This window comes from Macrotis lagotis, chromosome X (assembly GCF_037893015.1).
Source record: "Macrotis lagotis isolate mMagLag1 chromosome X, bilby.v1.9.chrom.fasta, whole genome shotgun sequence".
NCBI classification, from domain to species: domain Eukaryota; kingdom Metazoa; phylum Chordata; class Mammalia; order Peramelemorphia; family Peramelidae; genus Macrotis; species Macrotis lagotis.
The window spans coordinates 628,852,924-628,875,081 of NC_133666.1; the positions used below are offsets into that span (position 1 = coordinate 628,852,924).

General features: G+C 39.3%; 1 protein-coding gene across 3 annotated transcripts in view; it reads right to left on the reverse strand.

The window, feature by feature from the left end:
- The window catches only part of LOC141500466 (adhesion G protein-coupled receptor E3-like), a 79,638-nt gene extending 57,933 nt beyond the window's left edge, over positions 1 to 21,705 (reverse strand). For 2 of the 3 annotated variants that reach the window (XM_074203646.1, XM_074203644.1), the window contains exons 1-3: positions 21,349 to 21,705; positions 5,346 to 5,396; positions 1,738 to 1,884 (exon numbers count right to left, since the gene is read on the reverse strand). In XM_074203646.1, the coding sequence (XP_074059747.1) occupies positions 1,738 to 1,884; positions 5,346 to 5,396; positions 21,349 to 21,379 (229 nt within the window). In that variant the 5' untranslated portion in view covers positions 21,380 to 21,705. The remainder of the gene's footprint in view (positions 1 to 1,737; positions 1,885 to 5,345; positions 5,397 to 21,348) is intronic. The other variant, XM_074203645.1, reaches the window with a different exon arrangement.
- Between the last annotated feature and the right edge of the window lie 453 nt (positions 21,706 to 22,158).

Consider the following 22,158-nt stretch of genomic DNA (forward strand, 5'->3'; position numbering starts at 1 on the left):
GTACTTTTAACTTCTTAGAAAGTGGGGGAAAGCACATCATTAATATGACAGGTGAAGACTCAAAGTACGAAAGCAAACAAAAAAACCACAAAGCAACAGTAAAGTATAAAGGTAGGTGCATACTGACTAGTCTGCATCTTATAGACGGAACGCATCCCAGAGATCGATTGAAAATTCTGTGTGATATGTTCCATCCATAATACTTGCTTAAAAACACCAAAGAAAATTAACATCAACGAGATTATTTATTAGTGATGGAATTAAAATAATCTACTATGCATTCCATGCAAATTATTATTTTATTTTTCACTCGTGAAAACTAAAACCCACGTGGGCTGCATAAAATCACGCTGCAGGCCACATGTGACTGCAGATTGTAATTTGGACAGCCCTGGTTTAAGAAATCGAAGGAGGAAGAAGTTAAGTGACATGCTCAGGGTCACACAGCAATTGAGGTTATATTTGAACCCAAGTCTTTCTAACTCTAGGTCCAATCTCTATCCATTATGCCTACTAACCACTTCCTGCCCAAGTTATTTGGGCAGAAGTGCTCTTAGAGAGGTAAGGATATGTAGTGGCCAAATGGGGAAACTGAGGTCCAGAAAACCTGACCTTAGATATTTAATTTCTTTGGTGTCTCCTCCTCCAAAGGTTATTTTTGAGGCAAAGTTCTACATAAAATCTTCACAATTCCTTTCCAGAGTCAACTTCTACTACATATTCCTCTAAGAATAATTTCATCTCCCATTCCTAAAGATCTACATTGTTGGGAATGAGAAATATGGCAGATGGAAACCAGAGGGAGGGGGCTGATCTCCTTGAAAGTTGGTGGAGAATGGAGGCTTGGCATGAGTAGAGAACTGGCACCCAGGAGGGAGTGGCCTACAGAGACAGGCTTCTGGACCTTCTTGAATCTCAATCTCTTCAACAGAGAATCCAAAATAGCTACAATATCTCCCTCAGTCATTTAGTCCACAAGGATTTTTGGATCACTTCCACCTCTGCTGGTTCTTGTGAGACTGAGCCAAGAGGGAGTTCTACCTAGGAAGGAGCAGACGAGGTTGGGAGAAAGAAAGGACATAAGGGAAAGAAATGAAATGGCTGATGTTATGGGGTGGGGGGCAAGGGAAAAGTTCTTGGATAAAAGAGAGAATGTGGCTGAGTAAATAGAGACAGAATCGGAATTTAGAAGATCCGGGTTCAAGTTTTCCCCCCAGAACGATCCCTGGCTCAATGAGTCTCCAAGGCCCCCAGTCTCTCAGTGCCTCAGACCTCTTGAACACTACACATAGCAGGACATTGGTAGAGAAAAGTCACCATTTATACCCTTCCAGATATCCCTCCACCCTTTGTCTCCTAAATATTGGGTCCCAGAAGGTAGCATGACCCAGTAAATCAGACTCCTGAGGCCTCAGTTTCGTCTTCTGAGTAATAGTTTGGGAAGGGATTTGAACCTCCCAGCCCTGAACCAAGATGTGGCCAAAGCATTTGGATGAAGTTTCCTGAGGGGGTCTGAGCTGGGATGGACGGAATAGGGAAAAGGAGAGAGACAATAAGTCCTGAAGAGAGAGAGATCCAGAGCCAGGGAGGGGCCTGGGAAAGGTTATAGGTGTGAGAAGGCAAAGGACACTGAACAGAGGGATGCCCATGCAGGGATAAACTGTTGTGCTCTCAACCTCAGCAGAAAGAGATCTGCATTAGTTCCCAGGCTAGAGAAAGAATGTCAGAGTGATTTACCATTATCGTCCAACATAGTGCTATCTGAGATTGTTGTCTCCCTAGTAGTATTTGTTATCTCATGGAAACAGGTGCAGTGGTCATTTCCCTCTGGAACACAATCTGGAATCGTAAAGCCACCAATATCTTTTAGACATAAACTAATATCTGCAACAAAAGAAAAGAAAAGAAAAAAATGAAATCTACATATTTACACATGGCCAGTGTGAGAATTTGTTTCATGTTACTGCAGTTTGCTATTTATTATAGGGCTCTTATTTTTCTTTCCCTTTTTCTCGTTCTCCAAAAAAGAAAAAGAAAAGATCAGAAAGGTAATAGAGAGCACGGGTACAGGGATAGTATCAAGCCTCATCTTTCAATTCTATTTGGCAGATTCCTGTTGGTAAGTACAGACAACTCTTTTTAGGACAGTAAAAGGGAGAAAAGAGCTAGGATAGTAACTTGAGCTTAAGAGAGGAATTGTTAAAGATGGGTAAGATCTGAGGAGCCAATGGCTAAGGAGAAGCTGATGATTGGGAGGGGGAGGGTCAGGTTGTGGTCTCTAGGGTTAGCTCCTGAAGATATGAGAGAGGATAAGATAAAGGTTGAAGTAAAAGGACTAGCCTTGGCAAGAACAACAGAAGAATAGAAGAGGAGGAGTCTGAGACTTTATACATGATGTCCAGGAGGTGAAGGATTTCTGGAAGGGTAGCCTAGATCTTCTCAATAAACTAGGAGACCAACTCCTCTGCTAAGACCCAAGTGGTCAGAGAGTCATGGCCATCAGGGTTTTAAGGAGACAGGGTAAAGTTTTGAACAACCACTTTAGAAGGTTAGAATCTTCAGAAATATTACAGACATGAACTTGTCGCCGATCAAAAGGATTAACCAGGTAGGATGCTCTGTTATCCCTGCTTCTTGAGAGGGAGAATGAGGTATATTCCTTGAGCACTGGAGTTCTGAGCTACAGGAAAGTTAAAGTCAATCAAGAGAAAGAAAGAGAGACAGAAAGACAGAGATAGAGATGGAGAGAGACAGAGACAGAGATGGAGTAAGAGAGACAGAGAGATGAAGAGAAAAAGAAAATCAGAGAGAGCTAGATACACACAGAGTAAAAGTATTATTGTCTTGTGGGGACATTGATCCAGGTAAAATTAGGTAACAAAAATTTGATCCAGGGTATAAGATCTCATGTTTTGAACTGGAGGACCATCCCAAATAAAGAATAAATAAAGGGAAATCCATAGTGGGGATGTGTTCCAGGACTGTTTCAGGATCACACAGGCATTAAAGTATCAAAAGATGGAATTTTATTCTCTCTCCTCTGACTCTTGAGTCAATGCTCTTTTCCAGGTGATAACGTGACTTTCTTCAGCAGCTACTTATAACTTGCCTATAGGTAAAAATTATAATTATAACTAGAGCATTTACAGAGTGCTTTTGGGTTTGTAAAGAACTTTACAAATATTATTTTATTTGATCCTCATAACAACCTGGAATCAGGTGTGTTATTATCTCTATTTTACAGTTCATAAAACTGAGATTACCAGATGTTAAATGAGTTGCCCATGGTCATACAACATCTGGGGTTGGATTTGTACTCAGGTCTTTCTGAATCTGGGTCCAGTGTTTTATCCATTGTGTTCACCGATACCTCAAGCACAAGTTCTTTGGACCTCATTTTCTTTGGATTTTTAAAAATTTCACTAATTCTCTTAGAGAGGCAAGGATTTTGTGTTGGACAGAGAGTTGACCTTGGATCCAAAAGGCCCAGTCTCAAGTCCTACCCCTGACAAATCATTTAACCTCTCAGTTCTCTAAGCAGCTCTATGATTTCAAATGACTGTATCTTAAACATTTTAAAAAAATAATGTTTTATAGAGTAGGCAAAGCATTTTGCCATGAGTCATAGTTGGGAAATCCTGCTTCTCTTTCTCTTTTTATCATCTCTGACCTATATGCATTTATCCAGACTGTCCCTCCTGCCTGAAGCACACTCCTCCTCATTCCTGAATATCAGATAAAAACAAATAGAGTGCTGTATGATGGTGGATGGAGGTGGGGGGATTAAGCATTTATATAGAACCTATTAGGTACCAGATACTTGTAAGAAATATTATTTCATTTGATCCTTATAACAACACTTCAAGGTAGATGCTATTATGTTCTTTATTTTATAGTTGAGGAAACAGAGGCAAGCAGAGATGAGGTGACTTGTCCAAGGTCACACAGCTAGTAAGGGTGAAAAGATGGCAGGTAAACAGTAAGAGTGCTCCATGAGTCTCCTCCTTTTCAGGAGAAAATGAGGAAGGCCTCAAGCACCTTGAGGAGAACCACAAGTTTGTGTAGGTCAAATTCAAGAATAGAATTTGTACAAGAAAGTCCTCGGGGGGGTGGGGAAGCACCAAAGGGTTGTGAGCTGTTTTATTGATGGGAATATCCAAACTGGTGACATCAGAAATCTATTAGAATTATCTCTTCAATCACCTTGCTGAATGGGGAAACTGAGGCAATGATAGAACTGAGGTAACCACAGCAAGTTAATAGAATAGCAGTATGAGATCCTAGACTTTCATAGGTTCCTGGCTGTCACTGAGGTCCATCAGCATCCTGACCCCATAACCATCAGGTCACCCTTCTGCTGCTTCTTCTCTTTCTCTCTTTTCTTCACTCTGGTCTCCTGCCTCTTCCACTTTCCCTCTCTTCAAAAAGCAACCCCTTGTTGTGGTTACTTGCACCTCATTTCCCCTCACTCAGCTGCTCCCTCTTTGCTGTTCCCAACTCTAGAACTAAGGGATAACCTTGTTACTATCACAGATCTCCAGAGGGTCACAGAAGTATTTTTTCTCAACTCACAGAAGCAAGTCCATTATCCTAGGCACATTGGGTCTTGTTGATACAAGTGGCATGCTGGGGATACCAAGGATGATATTGAGAATCTAATCAGAGGAATAAAACTGACAGTCATAACTCTGATTTCTATAATCTTTAAAGCTTATAAAGTATATTTGTCAAAACATTCACTGTAAGGTATGAAACATAGTGATTATTATCCCCATTTTACAAAGGAGAAAACTGTCAGGTGTTATTCCAATGGGAATAGCTCATGTTTTATCCTGTTAGCTTCTTGTATGCATCTGGTTGGGGGTGGTGGACTTGGGCAGTTCATGGCTTATGTACTTAGCTAACTGGCTAACCTGTGACCCTGGTGGATAAAGGAGAACAAAAAATAGCTTGTTTTTTCCTCATCATTTAATTGGGGTGCAGAGGAATTAGTGAGGCTATTAATAATTTTAATAAAGATAATACATATACACTACACCTTAAAATACCATACAACACTGTGAGGTCCATGCCATGGCACAAGTATCATTACCTCCATTATATAGATCTGGAAACTGGGGCCTTGGTTGCTCAGGACCATGCAGCTTGCCAGTAATAGAGAGGGGATTCAATCTCAAGTCAGGTGGCAAGCATTGGAGAGGGGATATAGATCAAAAGATCTGAGTGGGGTCTGTTGAGTTGCAGAGGCAGCTCCTCTCTATGCCTGTTCCTCAGATCAGGCCTTTCCCTGACTTGGCCTTCCTTCAGTCTCCAGCTGGGGATGGATGGGCTCCAAGCACACTCACCTAAGAAGGTCTGGGCTGTAGCAGTTTTCAAAAGGACCAAGACACAGAGTCCTGAAATAGAGAGAGGGGGGGAATAGGGAACTTTAGTGATCATCTGATCCAATCCCTTCATTTTATAGATAAGGAAACCCAGGCCCTGATGTGTTCTGCCTAGGTCACATAATTACTTGATAGTGTAGGATTCTTACCCAGGTCTTGAAATTCCAAAGAAAGAAAGAAATAAAGGTCCAGGTCCTGCAGGCTAGGGATGATGAAGGTCTTGGCCTTCCCCAGTCTAGATTAGATTGCTTCCTCTTTCAAGAAATCGCTTTCAGGGAGATGGAACCAAGATGATGGAGTAAAGAAAAGAAGTGTGCCTCTCCCAGCTTTCCCCAAATCACTCCAAATACCTTTAATAAATGACTCTAAAGAAATTCAAAGTGGCAGAATCCACACAAAGACTGAGTGAAACAATTTTCTAACTCAAGACAATTTGGAAAATAGATGGGAAAGGCCTGCTCCCCTGGGGTGAGAAAGAGGCACAGTACATTGTGCCTACCCTTTGATCTAGCAATGCCACTACCAATTCTATATTCCAGAAGAGATGAAAAGACACATGTATAAGGATATGTACAACAACTCTTTTCTGTGGTAAGGAATTGGAAATTGAGGGGATGTCCATCAACTGAACATGATGAAATGCTATTCTGCTATAAGAAATGATGAACAAGATGCTCTCAGTCATACCTGGGAAGACTTACATGAGCAGATGCAAAGGACAATATACAATATTTAATGTAACAGCAGTATTGAAGGGTAACTGACTGTGAATGACTTCCTTTTTCTTAGCAATGTTATGATTTAAGACTACTCTGAAGGACTTATGATAAAGAATACTATCTATCCCCAAAGACAGAGCTGATGGTGACTGAATATAGAGTGAAGCATATTTTTTTTTACTTTATTTTTCTTGAGGTTTCTTTTCTTTTGGGGGGGGAGGGGATCTGTTTATTTTCACAATATGATTATTATGGAAATGTTTTGCATGACTACACATTTTTAACCTATATCAAATAACTTGCTTTCTCAATGAGAGGGAGAGGGGTGGGAAGAAGGGAAAGAATTTAGAACTCAAAGTTTTAAAAATGAATGTTAAAACTTGTTTTTACATGTAACCGGGGAAAAATAAAAAAAAAAACTAAAAAAGAAGTTTAAAAATTCACTTTCCTTGCATGTAAAAAGAAAACATGGGCTAGATCAATTGGGAGGTTCCTATTAACATGACTCTATGATCTAGTCAGTCCCTGGCCTGAGGGAGCTTGGTAATCATTGTAGGATTTAGAGTTGGAAGGGACTTTGGAGATAATCTAGTCAAAATTTTGCTTTTAATAGTTTGGACAACTGAGGCCCAGTGAGAAGGGAAGTGACTTGCTCAAGGTCACACAGACAATAGGTGACTGAGCCAGGATTCAAAGCCAGGTTTCCTAGGACTCTCTCTTCCAGCACAGAGACTTCCAAGGGGGTTTATGAGTCTAATCAATCAATTAAAAATACCTTTATTAAGCACCTGCTATGTGCAAACATTGTACTAGATACTATGGACACAAAAAGAGACAAAAGACAAAAGACAAAAGGTGCTTACAATCCAATGTTAAAAAGCATTAGCTGAATTCCATTGGAGAGATACCTGAACAGGAAGTTAAGAGACCTGAGTTTGAAATAAGAAAAAACTGAAGGGGAGAGAAAGCATTCTCAACAGGTATACTAGGAAAAGAGAGACACTGGAAGGGAGTCAGGATACCTGGTTAGAATCCTATCACCAAAGCTTATTAACTTGGTGACCCTAGGGCAGCTCATTTCTTCACTCTGGGCCTCAGTTGCCCTTTCTGGGCAAAGAGTAGCATTCAAATCATGGTTCCCCAACTGGGAAGATGGATCACTCAGAGCCCAAGGGTCAATCTCTTTAATAAAAAGATATTCAAATTCCTCCAAGAAAGACAGTTTCCAAAAAAAAAAAAAATGAGTCCACCAAGGACTTTCCCAGTCACCCCAGGAGTCTTCTATCACTATCCTAAAAATGACCTTTAAGCTCTTCTTGCCAAATGGTCCACAGGTGGATCCGAGATGGATTGACCTGAACTAATGTACCAAGTCTGGTCTACTACGTCACAGTCCTGGGGTTTGACTAACCCACCTCGTTCAACCTAATGCTGACCCACAAAAACTGGTGAGCTAAGATGATCTCATCAATCCTTTATTAAGTGCTCATTCTGTGGCCAGCAATGGGAAAAAAGAAACAAAAGTCATGTCATTCTATCCTTAAGATGATGATGTTCCAATAGTGCTCTCTGGTTCTCCATGACCTGAGGCATATGACTATGCTTTCCTCCACTAGTTGTTGCTGTTGTTGAATCCTGTCTGACTCCGCATCCCCATTTGAGATTTTCTTGGCAGAAATACTGTCATGGTTTGCCATTTCCTTCTCCAGTTCACTTGACAGGTGAAGAAACTGAGCCAAATTTGTTTGAGACCAAATTTGAACTCAGGTCTTCCTGATTCTGGTCCTGTACTTTTTCCACTGGTCCACCTACTTCCCCAATGGACCACTGACTAAAACACACCCTCAGGGTAGTTGTTGAAACAAAAACCCACTGAAGACTAAATGAAGTTGCAGGCAGAGAAGAAACCCTGAATCTGGGCTAAGGAAAAAATATTGGGGAAGGAAAAAATTGGTTGTAGGGGGAGAGGTAGATGTATCTGGAGTGCCTACTCTTCTTTCTTTACCTTCCCTTCTACTGTTTCTTTTCAAGGATGTTGCCCTTTTGACTCCACCTATCTGTCTCATCACTGCCATTTACCTGTGGGACCTTGGGAAAGTCTCTTCCCCTCTTTGTTTCTCAGTTTCCTCATCTGCCAAATGAGGTAGAGAAGAAAATGGCAAACCACTCCAGAGTCTCTGCCCAGAAAATCTGAAATGAGGACATGAAAAGTCAGACACAACTGAACAAAGCAACCTTTGTAACCTTGGAAAAGTCATCTAACAAAAGTTAGCTGGGCTTCCATTTCCTCATTCCAAATCTGGCTTTTTGGATCAGGTGATAGACTCTTGAGACTTCTGTTATTTTGTTCTTGAATTCCATTAATACCTAAACCCTTTAGAGAAGGTTGGAGCACAGGGATAGGGTGGATAGAAAGATGAAATCCTTTGTTCTAGGGAGAATATCCCATCCAAAAGTTGAATAAACTTCCTCAAGGTATTGTGGGCTCCCCACCACTGGGGATAGTTTTAAGCAAAGTGCCAAATTGTGGATTCCATACAGGGGATTCTCATCCAGATTTTGTTGAATCAGGGGTCTTCTGGGTGTTTCAGGACTCTGAGATTCTGTGAATTGGGTTGTTATGAAGATTGAGTTGAATCTATGGTCTCTGGAGCACTCCAACTGTTAGGCAGGGGGAGGGAGAGAAAGAGACAGCCTGAGGGACTGGCCTATGGGTAGGAGGTCATGGAGAAATGACAGAGTGGAGGGCAGGCCCTTAGTTATTTCCTGGATAGAATGGAATCACTGAGTCACCCTAGAATGCTCTCAATTGGAACCCCTGATGGGCTTCAGGCTTAAAGGGAAATCCTGGAGCTAGGGCTTCATAACCAGGAGGGCTGCAGCAGAGCTGGGAGACAGAGGGAGACCTGGGGCAGGGTGACATGGTGTGACAAGCACTGGCTTTGAAGGTGGAGAACCTGAGTTTAAATGTCAGCCCTGTTACTTATTAGCTCTGTGATCTTGGGCAAGATAGTTCCCCTCTGGCCTCATTTTTCTCCTTTGTGAGATGGGAACATTGGCTTCAATGATCACTATGGGATCTTCCAGCTCTAAAGTTATTCTATGACTATTAGGCTTTTTTGGTAAGGCTGAGCCTGTCTCCTAGCCATATGTCTAAGGGTGAGGAGCAGGCCTTGGAATAAAGCTGGGCACCTGGGCCTTAGATTTGATCCCAAACACTATAACAACAAACATATTTCCCTACAGTACAGTCCTGACCAGTCTTGGAGTCTTTTTCTCTAAGCTGTCCCTGGGGATGGACAAGTTTTTGAAATCTCCTCAGCCTCCTTCTGTTGTCCAAAGTCCCCAATCCCTCAATCTTGGCATTATGGCTCTTCTGGTAGAGACCCCGACCTGGGTCTGATTTTTTCTTTGTTTGGTAGGGAGGTTAAAGGAAGAGGCAAGATCTTGGGAGAAGAGGGAGGATGGTGGCAGGGACCATTTTGGAGAAATATGGGAAAGTAAGGATGGAAGCAGTATGCTCCAGATTTTATGACCTCAATCCCCCACTTCAGATCTGAATGCCCCTCTAGTGTCCAGTTGGAAAAGAAATTGAAAATTCCACAAACAGAAATTAGGACAGGAGCTGATTCCTGTCTCTCAGTCTCCCTACCCAACCCACCTAGTATACTTATCCTCCTGACATTATCTGGAAGACCAGTTAAGGTCTCTTCTTTCTCCTCATCATCTCCCCTCTTCCCCTCCCCTCCCCCACCCATGCCCTCCTTTCCCTCTCCTCTCCCTCTCCTCTCCCTCTTCTCTCCCTCTCCTCTCCTCTTCTTGGTTTTTAACCTCATGCTACTCCAACTGCCTCTGGGACCTGATTCTCATCTTAGCATCACAGAAGTTCTGACTTTGTAGGGGATTGCAAAAATCATCTCTTCATGGTAACTTTAATCCTGCTACTGAGGGAGGTTAAGACTGTTAGGTTATTAGAGTTCAAGTTCAGAAGAAGTGTGCTATATTAGGGTTAAAACTGATCAGATGTACACATAAATCTGGTAGATCCCCAGGTAGATCCCCCAGGGGGGTTGAACCCCCAGGTCAGAAAAAGGAACAAATTAAATCATTTATATCAATAGTATTGGAATTGGGCTGTATGGCTACTGTATTTCTAGCCTGGGCAAGATAAAAACAAGAGAGAAAGAAAGGAAAAAAGGAAGGAAGGAAGGAAGGAAGGAAGGAAGGAAGGAAGGAAGGAAGGAAACTTCTAGTTGATGCATCACATCAGCAAATCATTTATCCTCTCTGGGTATTAATTTTCATAACTGTGGGAATTAGGGTTTTGAATGATCTTTCCAACTCCTGTAGAGCATTGGCCTTGGAATCAGGAGGATGGGAGTAGAATCTAGCTGTGTGACCTTGGGCAAGTCATTTAGTCCGGACTGCTTCACATACAAGGCCATCTCCCATCTTTGTGATTCTTTTCTGGCCACTGGACCCATATGGCTCTGGAGGAGAAAGTGAGGCTGGTGATTTAGCACAGCACCCCCTCACTCTAATCTAATTTATGTGCTTGTCATGGCATCATCTCCCCTGATGTCATGGTCTTCTTCAAGAGTGAAGGACCAGGGGCAGATAGGTGGTGCAGTGAATAGAGTACCGGCCCTGGAGTCAGGAGGACCTGAGTTCAAATTCGGCCTCAGACACTCAATAATTACTTAGTTGTGTGGTCTTGGGCAAGCCAACTTAACCCCATTTGCCTTGCAAAAACCTAAAACACAAAAAGAGTGAAGGACCAACACTTATTTGTGGCCAAGATGGTAGAGAGAAGCCAGGCCCTATGTTAAGGTCTCCTGATTTTCCATCATAAACAATATGAACCAAACCTCTTAATGGAAGTCCTATTGATGAAACCCAGAAAGAGAAGCCAGGAGAACACCTAGATGGAGGCCTGTCTTTGGAGGGGGTGGTGGTGTGGTGGGTGCAGAGCTCCAACAGCCAGTGGGGGAGGGGCCAGACTAATCTCAGCTCAGCCCCGGGGCTTTTGCTCTGGGAACCACTTCACTCTGAGAAACAAGCAGTGAGTGGAGGCATAGCTGTGGGACTGACAGTCTGGGACTTACAGGAAGGGTGCAGGTTAGGTTCCAGCCTCTAGCACCCTTACTGGCTGGGAGGAGAGATTACATTCAGTGAGAAAAGCTTCCAACACTCCTACTGGCTAGCTGGAGATATTACACTCAGTGAGTAAAGCCTCTAGGGATCTCAATACTAAACCTCTGTGAACGAACCCCTTCCCAACACAAGATCTTAGGAAAATGATGAAACACTAGAGAAAGGGGGGGGGTCTATAGAAAAATTCCTAGAAGGAAAAGACCTTAATTCAGAGAGATGTAGAACCCTTGAAGAGAATATGATTTGGTCTCCAGCACAGAAAGATTTCCTTGAAGAAATCAGGAAGGAGTTTAAAAATAATTTGGAATATTTGGTAAAGGAAACCCTAGAGAAGATTAACACCTTGCAAGAAGAAAACCACTGACCTTGAGAATAAATCAAGGAACGATAACCTAAAAATTATTGGTCTTCTTGAAAACATTGAAGAGGAAAAAAAGCCTGGACTCAATATTACAGGATTTAGTGATGGGAAACTGCTCTGATGTCAAGGGACAAGAGGGCAAAGTAGTTATTGAAAAAATATGTCAATCCCCTCTGGAAAGGGATCCCCAAATGAAAACACCAAGGAATATTGTAGTCAAATTCCAGAACTATCAGATAGAAGAGAAAATCCTACAAACAGCCAGAAAGAAACAATTTAAATGCTAAGGAGTCACAGTAATTACACAGGATTTGGCAGCATCAGCATTAAGGGATCAAAAGCCTGGAATGCAATATTATGCAAAGCAAGGGAGCTTTGATTGCAGCCAAGAATCCATTATCTGGCAAAACTGAGCCTTTTCTTCCAGGGCAAAAGATGGACATTTAATAAAATAGGAGACTTCCAACTTTTCCTGATGAAAAGACCAGAGCTTAATAGAAAATTTGGACTTCAAATAGGAGACTCAAGAGACATATTAAAAAGGTAAAATTGAAAAAAGGGAGGGAAGGGGAAAAAACTGTTATCAAATAAAATGAAACTGGCAATATCCCTACCAGGAAGGAAGACTTTAACAACTCTTGAGAATTGTAACTCTATTAGAGAGAATTTAATTAGCCAGAAGACATGGATATGAATTACTTATTCAAGAAACTGTTATCCAGTAAGATGAAACTGGATATATTCTTACCTGGGAGAAAGACCTAATAACTCTCAATGATTGTAATTCTAGCAGAAAGAATAGCCAGAAGTGATGGACATTCATGACCTTTCTGTGACTCAGATAGAATGATTTAAAACCAATACTTCCTCAAAAAGGAGGACAGTAAAGAGACAGGAGGATGAAGGAGACTGAATGGGGGTAAATCTCATTACATTAAGAGGTTCAAATGACTGATTGCAATAGAGGGGAAGAAGGGAGGAGGTAAGAACCACCTGAATCTTACTCTTATCAGATTGGCATAAAGTTAACCTCTACACACACTCAGTCAAGTTAAGAAACTCATCTTACCTTTAAAGTGTTAAAAGGGGACATGGGGAGGGGGAGGAAAAGGGCAATCAATAGAAGCAAGGGAAGGAAGAAGGGGCAAAGGGAAAGGGGAAAAAAAGGGATAGGTGTTGGATATAGGAGGGCAAACACACTGAAGCTGGTGGGATTAAGAAACAAAACACTGGGGAATATGGATAAAGAGAAAAAAAGGCTAAAATACAAACAGAGGGAAGATAACATGGAGGGCAATAAAGAGTATTTATAATTTTGAATGTAGATGGGATGAACTTTCTCTTAAAATGTAAGTGAATAGCAGAGTAGATTAAAACCAGAATCTTGCAATATGCTGCTTACAAGAAACTCATCTGAAGCAGATTATATATATATATATATTTTGCTCCAGTTGAAGGAAAAAAAGCAGGGCTAGCAATCCTTTTCTCAGACAAAGGAACTGCAAAAATAGATAGCATTAAAAGAGATGAGGAAGCAAGCTGTATCTTCCTAAAAGGTACCATAGACAAAAAAGTAATTTCAATAATAAATATGTATGCACTCAATGCTATAGCATCCAGATTCTTAGAGGAGAAGTTGAAAGAGGTCCAGGAAGACACAGACAGCAAAACTCTACTAGTGGGAGAGTGGGAGACCTCAACCTCCCGCTCTCAGATTTAGATAAATCTAATCATAAAACAAACAAGAAGAAAGTTAAGGAGGTAAATAGATTGTTAGAAATCTAGATATGATAGACTTATGGAGGAAATCGAATGGGAATAGAAAGGAATATACTTTTTTTTTCTGCAGTTCATGGCACTACAAAAACTGACCATGTACTAGGGTATAAAAACCTAATGATCATTTGCAGAAAGGCAGAAATAGTGAATACATCTTTCTCAGATCATAATGCAATAAAAATCACATGCAATATTTGGCTAGGGAGATACAGATTAAAAACTAATTGGAACCTAAATGACCTCATTTTAAAAAATGAGTGGATCAAACAACAAATTATAGAAAGAATTAATTATTTTATCCTAGATAATGACAATAATGAAACAACATACCAAAACCTATGGGATTCACTCAAGGTGGCTGTCAAGGGGCTATATTATATCTTTAAATGCTTACATGAATAAATTAGAGAAAGAGTAAATCAATGAACTGAATATGCAACTAAAAAAATTAGAGAAAGAACAAATTAAAACCCCCCAAACTGAATACCAAATTAGAAATTCTAAAAATTAATGGAGAAATTAATTAAATCAAAAGCAAGAAAACTGTTGAACTAATAAATAAAACCAAGAATTGGTTTTATGAACCCCCCCCCCCATAAAATTGATAAACCTTTGGTCAATTTGTTTAAAAAAAAGAAAGAAGAAAACCAAATTGCTAGTATCATAAATGTAAAAGGTGAATTCACCACCAATGAGGGGGAAATTAAAGTAATAATTCAGAATTATTTTGCCCAACTCTATACCAATAAATTTGACAATCTAAGTGAAGTGGTTGAATATTTACAAAAATATAAGTTGCCCAGGTTAAATGAAGAGGAAATTAAATACCTAAATTACCCTTTCTCAGAAAAAAGAAATTCAACAAGTCATTACTGAACTCCGTAAGAAAAAATCTCCAGGGCCAGATGGATTCACAAGTGAATTCTATCAAACATTTAAGGAACAACTGGTTCCAAATCTATATAAACTCTTTGGAAAAATAGGTTAAGGGGCAGCTAGGTAGTGCAGTGGATAGAGCCCTGGCCTTGGAGTCAGGAGTACTGAGTTCAAATCCGGTCTCAGACACTTAATAATTAACTAGCCATGTAGCCTTGGGCAAGCCACTCAACCCCATTGCCTGGAAAAGATGTAAAGAAAAATAGGTTAAGATGGAACTCTGGTTGACTCTTTCTAGGACACTAATATGGTGCTGATACCTAAACCAGGAAGAGTTAAAACAGAGAAAGAAAATTATAGACCTATCTCCCTGATGAATTCAGATGCAAAAATCTTAAATAAGATCTTAGCAAAACAACTACAATAAGTTATCACTAGGATAATACATTATGACCGAGTAGGATTTGTCCCAGGAATGTAGGGAAAACTGTCAGTATAATTAATTATATCAACAGTAAACCTATCAGAAATTATATGTTTATATCAATAGATGCTGTAAAAGCTTTTGATAAAATACAGCACCCATTCCTACTAAAAACACTAGAGAACATAGGAATAAACACTAGAGAGTGTAGGAATAAATGGTTTGTTCCTTAATATAATAAACAGTATCTATATGAAACCATCAACAAGTATTATATGCAATGGGGATAGGCTAGAGGCATCCCAATATGATCAGGGGTGAAACAAGGATGCCCATTATTACCACTACTATTCAATATCATATTTGAAATGTTAGTTTCAGCAATTAGAGAAGAAAAAAGATTGAAGGAATTGGAATTGGGAAGGAAGAGACAAAACTCTCACTATTTGTAGATGACATGATGGTATACCTAGAGAATCCCCCCAAAATTATCTAAAAAACCGATTAGAAATAATTAGCAACTTTAGTGAAGTAGCAGGATAAATCCTCAACATTTTTATATATGACTTGCAAGATACAACAGAAAGAGCTAGAAGGAGAAATTCCATTCAAAGTAACTTCAGACAATATAAAATACCTGGGAGTGTACCTGTCAAGGGCAGACTCAGAAACTTTTTGAAAACTATTACAAAACACTTCTCACACAAATAACACGAGACTTAAATAACTGGGAAAATAACTGCTCATGGATCGGCCAAGCAAATATTATAAAAATGACAATTCTACCAAAATTAAACTACTTGTTTAGTGCCCTATCAATAAAAATTCCAAAAAAATTACTTTAAGAGTTAGAAAAAATTGTAAGTACATTCATATGGAGAAATAAAAAGTCAAGAATCTCCAGGGATTTAATGAAAAAAGTGCAAAAGAAGGTGGCTTAACTTTACCAGACCTGAAATTATATTATAAAGCATCAGTCATCAAAACTGTCTGGTATTGGCTAAGAAATAGAGGGCAGATCAGTGGAATAGACAAGGTGCAATAGCAGGAAATGATTATAGTAATCTGCTGCTTGATAAACCCAAAGAGTCCAGTTATTGGGATAAAAATTCTCTCTTTGATAAAAACTGTTGGGAAAATTAGTAGTATGGAAGAAACTTGGATTAGACCAACATCTCACGCCCTAAACCAAGATAAGATCAAAATGGATACAGGATCTAGGCAAAAAAAATATTAAAAGCAAACTAGGAGAACAAGCAATAGTTTACCTGTCAGATCTATGGAATGGGAAATAATTCATGACAAAGGAAGAGATGGAGAACAACATTAAAAATAAACTAGATAATTTTGATTACATTAAATTAAAAAGCTTTTGCACAGACAAAAACCACTGTAACCAATATCAAAAGAAATGTAGTAAATTGGGAAACAATTTTTATGATTAATACTTCTGACAAAGGACTCATCTCTAAAATATACAGAGAACTGAGTCAAATTTTTGTTTTTTGTTTTTGTTTTAGATTTTTTTTCAAGGCAATGGGGTTAAGTGGCTTGCCCAAGGCCACGTGGCTAGGTAATTATTAAGTGTCTGAGGCTTGATTTGAACTCAGGCACTCCTGACTCCAAGGCCAGTGCTCTATCCACTGTGCCACCTAGCTGCCCCAAGTCGAATTTTTAAAAAAAAGAGAAGCTGTTCCCCAATTGACAAATGGTCAAAGGATATGCAAAGGCAATTTACAGATGAGGAAATCAAAGTAATCCATAGTCATATGAAAAATTGCTCTACACTAATCCTTAGAGAAATGCAAATTAAAACATCTCTGAAGTACCCCCTCACACCTCTCAGACTGGCCAGTATGACCAGAAAGGACAATGATCAATGTTGGAAGGGATGTGGGAAATCTGGGACATTAATACATTGTTGGTGGAGCTGTGAACGCATCCAACCTTTCTGGAGAGCAATTTGGAATTATGTCCAAAAGTCAATAAAAATGTGTATACTCTTTGATCCAGCAATACCACTACTGGGTCTATATCCTGAAGAGATTATGAAAAAGGCTTAAAACATCACCTGAACAAAAATGTCCATATCAACTCTGTTTGTAGTGGCAAAGAAATGGAAACTGAGGGAATGTCTATTAATTGGGTAATGGCTTAACAAACTTTGGTTTGTATATGATGGAACACTATTGTTCTGTTAGAAACCAAGAGGTATGGGAATTCAGGGAAGTCTGGAAGGATTTGCATGAACTGTTGCTGATCAAGATGAGCAGAACCAGAAGAACATTGTACAACCTAACAGCAACATGGGGGTGATGATCAACTTTAATGGACTTGCTTATACCAACAGGGCTACAATCAGGGACAATTTTGGGATACCTGTGATGGAGAATACCATCTGTATCCAGAGAAAGAATTGTGGAGTTTGAACAAAGGCTAAAGACTATTACCTTTAATTAAAAAAATGTTGTTTTATTATGTAATTCTGCTATATCTCATACTATATTTTTCTTCCTTAAGGATGATTTCTCTCTCATCACATTCAATTTAGCTCAATGCATACTATGGGAATGATGTAAATGCTAACAAACTGCCTTCTGTGGGGGTGGGTGGAGGGAGGCAAGATTGGGGGAAAATTGTAAATCTCAAAATAAATAAAATCTTGATAACATTAAAAAAAGAGTGAAGGACCATCATCATCATCATCATCATCATCATCATCATCATTATCATCATCATCATCATCATCAGTAGACTATGAATCTAAGGGAGAAAGAATCCTCAGGTTTCTAGTCCTATGAATCAATCATCTATCTCCCTCCTGGCCTTGGACTCAGAGAGATCATAATGATAACCATAGTTAGCATTTTTCTAAGACTTTGAAGTTTGCAAATTGCTTGAGAAATATTATTTCATTTGATCCTCACAACAACAACCCTGGGAGATAGATGGTATTAATACCCCCATTTTACAGATGGAGAAATAAAAGACAAAGAATGATTAAGTGACTTACCCAGGGTCACACAACTGAAAAGCATCTTCTTCTGGATTTGAATTCAAGTCTTATATAGAGTCTGGGCTAGCACTCTATCCACTGAACTACCTATTTACCTCATAGAATGTGTGAAGTGGAAGGGTCATTAGAGATCACATGTTGTTGTTTGTCTTTCATTCTCAAAGAAGAACATAATACCAGGTAAATGATGTCATGACAAGCCCATGTATTGAATTTGAGTGAGGGGTGCTAAGCAGAGTCACAAGCCTCATTTTCTTCTCTGGAGCTATCAGGGTCCAGTGACCAGTTAAGAATTAGGAAGACTGGAGATGACCTTGAATGTGAGGCAATCAGGATTAAGTGACTTGTCCAAGGTAACCAACCAATCTAATTGTCAAGAATGAAAAATTGAGACCCAGAGAGGGATTTGAACCTGGAGCCTCTCATTTGAATTCTAGGATTGGCTCTCATGTATTATACAAAATTGAGAAAAGAATCCAAGAACCATAGGTATGGGGGGGTAGGACTCTGGGGAGGAAGAGGAGATCTCTGTGTTTGGATTAATTTCTATCTGCACTCAAACTACTATTTTTTTTTTTTTTTTACTCACTATTGTTTCAAGGGCGCCAACCTGACCTACATCACAGTTCTCATGGGGTAGGGCTCAAGAAATAGAGGGAAGGGGAAAGTCAAGAAACCACAACATGGTGAAGGCCAAAGACCTGGGGATGCCAGAACCATCTCTGGTTTCTAGAGTCTTTGACAAAAACTTTTCCTTAACACAAGGTCATGGAGTAGGCAGGATAGGCAATTTTGTTCCCATTTTACACATGAAGAAAATGAAACTCAGAGAGGTGGTAACTCTTTTTTTTTAGGTTTTTGCAAGGCAAATGGGGTTAAGTAACTTGCCCAAGGCCACATAGCTAGGTAATTATTAAGTGTCTGAGACTAGATTTGAACCCAGGTACTTCTGACTCCAGGGCCCATGCTTTATCCACTGCACCACCTAGCCACCCCTGAGGTGGCAACTTTCAAGGAGTCACTGTGCTTACATGGAAGAGCCAGAATTTGAGACCAGTTTCCTTACTTTGTTAATGGCTCTCTTCCCTCTGTCACATTATCTTCATGGATGGAATCTGACTATGGCTAGGATTTAGAGCTGGAAGGGATCATAAAGAGGTCCTCTAGATACAGTCTTCCCTCATTTTATAGAGGAAGAAACTGAGGTCAGGGAGTGGAAAGAACTTTCCTAAGGTCATATGGGTAGCAAGTCCCAAGTCAGGATTTGAATCTAGAACCTCTAAGCACAATTCTAATAATTCTTTTGCTTTGTACTTCCAATTACAGAGCTGTTTGGACTAGGGAGCTTGGACCAAACTGAGGTAAATCACAATTTGACCCATAAATCTCTTTATACCTGTTCAGGAAATATGAGATATTGAAGAGAGAAAGGGGAACTCTCAGTGAGTGGCCTAATTTTTTGAGTTAAAATATGAAAAGAGGTAAGGAAAGTATGGTATGGAAGACTTGAAGAAAGAAGGTAACTTCTGTGGTGAATGGGATAGGGGAATACTTAGGAAGCTGTGACAGGATTGCCTTCTTACAGCAAGAAAGTAACTTGGATTAATCCAGATGAGATTAACAAGCAAAAATGTGTAGAGGACCCTATGTGGATGAATTTGTGATTTCTGCCATTTCAGTTTAAAATGTCAGGCAGTCAAATGGTGTAGTGGAAAGAGCACAGGGCATGGGGGCAGTAAGACTTGAATTCAAAGCTAGTCTATTTACTGGCTTTGTGGTCCTGGGCAAGTCACTTATCTCTCTCAGCCTCAGTTTCCTTATATGTAAAATAGAGATGACAATAATAGCACTAACCTCCCAGGTTGTGAGAATAATGTGAGATAATATATGTAAAGTTCTTTGAAAACTTTAAAGTGTTATATGAATGTTAGTTATTGTTATTATTACTATTACCATCGAACAGTTCAACTCTACACTATTCTTGCTGCTTTTTCTTATTGCAGATCATACCTTGCCAAATCCCAACCCTGGAATTTTCCCACTATCTGACTTCATTGTAATTTAAATAACAATGATGGTAATAGTACCAAGGGTATGACCATCATTATGTGAAGATGAAGTGGAGTAGAGGAGTAAAGTCTTGGGAAACGAATAGATTAAGGAAATCAGAAATTAAGATAGTTGAGACAGCAATAAACACATATTTTCAAGTCCCTTAGAATAGGGGTGAGAATTGGGATGAGAAGGAATTCTGGGAGCCAGTTATTTAACTTATTGAGAATGAAGAATGTATTAAGGGTCAGTAGATAATAGTTACCAGACTATGAAAAGTGGAAAAAATTAATTTTATGAATGTCAAAGGAGGGATTGCTGAATGATGAATGAATGGGAAGAGTCTGAAAACTGCAGTGGGGAACAAAAGACCATTTCAACTCCCCCCACCACGATCAGTGAGTCAGGGAATATGAGTGAAAATGTAGCCAACACTGCTTCATTGAAAGGGTGACCAAGGAAGAAGGAAACCTGAGTCCCAATTCTGACTCTGCCTCTTTCTCTGATCCCTTGGTCATGTTAACTCTCTGTGCTTCAGTCTTCTCCTCTGTAAAATGAGGGAATTATCTCTGAGATTACTTGAAGCTCAAAAATCCCATGATTTAGAATTTATTTTCCCCACAAGATAATTGAACTTAGAGTTAAATAGGACAGTTGATATCACTGGATCCATGCACCTAATTTTATAAATGAGGAATTAATTAGCAAAAGTAGAATCCAAATCCAGTTTCTCTTTTTCTAAATCCAGCTTTCCAGCTATTAAATTTATGAGTTTTTGATTTTCATTTAACTTAAGTTTGATATTTCAGAAATCCTTAGAATCCAGTCCCCTATAAATCAAATTTCTATCCAATAAAATGGAAAAGTAGAAATCTTTTTCATGGAATATTGTAATCTCTAGAAAATTCCAAACTCACATTTTATTCAACAGCTTCAACCTCCTCTTTTTCTTCTTTTAATTATTATATTTTGTTTTCCAATTACATACACTAATCATTTTTGCAAGGTTTTGAATTTTACAATTTTTTTCTCCCTTCCTCCCTTCCCTCCCCTCCCCAACAGAAGGCACTCTGATATAGTCTTTACATTTGCTTCCATGATCCATAGATCCAAATTGAATGTGTTGAGAGGAGAAACAGATACAAAAAAGAAGAAAGATAGCATTAGAGATAGCAAAATTACACAATACACATGACAATGGTCTGCATTTATACTCCACAATTCCTTCCCTGGATACAGATGGTATTCTCCTTTATAGATCCCCTAAAATTGTCCCTGATTATGGTACTGATGGAGCAAATCCATCAGGGTTGATCATCATCCCATTTCAACTTCATCTTCTATCAAACATTTGTACATATATGTGTGCTACTAAAACATACTACACAAACTGATTTAATTTTTATCTTTCCTCTTTATCCCTCTTTTCATCTTGGCAAAATGGCTAAAGTAGAGAAATAACCACAAGTAAGGAACCTGACACAAGGTGAGCCGGCAAAGACAGAGAGCATTCTCAATTTAGTTACTCCCTCACCTACAAGTTAAATATGGATTGTGATAGTTGCTCTCCCCTTTTTACTTACCTGGAAGAAATAAGGCCCATCTGCTTCCCATGATGTTGAAGCAATTATACACAGCCAATTAGAACCTGAAAAATCTGGATCCTTCAGGCCCTTTAAATCTCACAGAATTTGACGCCTTCTGAACCAGTTGGTTTAGGAAGTATGTAGCTGGATTTCTTTCTTCCCCTTATTTAATAAGCAATTTTGTAATCACTGATGTACTTAAACAATTTGGTTGATATTTTCTGATAGCATCTTAACTCTATTCATTTGGCAAGTTTTCCTGGGTAGTGACTTATTTCCTATTGCTGATAAATAAAGCAATAAGCAGTGCTGAAAATCTTTTGGGGATTGAAAATGAGGAAATGATAGTTCTTTCTAACTTCTTGGCAGGAACTCCTGGTAGTTCTCTGTGTCTCCTCTATGGTGGCACTGTCCTGACTGGGATACAGTGAAACCCTAAATAACTTTGGAGCAAAGATTGATCCCTCTCTATTTTAAGCCAAGTTGGCAAGACATATAAGGTTCTTGTTAGTGGTAGGCCTTTTCTGAGCTTTAAAAAATTTATCTGCTAAAATGGTTAATTAGAAATTTATTTTGCTTGTCTGCATATTAATAAGGTATTTTATTTTTCTTGCCTTCTGAATGGTTGAGGGAGGTAGAGGGAAGGAATATGCAACTGAGAATAAAATTAAGTTTAAAAACGAAAAATTCTTTTCTGCTGATCTTTTAAATTGATACAAGATTCATTGATAAGAGGAACCATCACAACAATCTTGGTGTAATTTGACCCTAAATTCTCAATACTCCAGAAACATTGAGATTTGCATT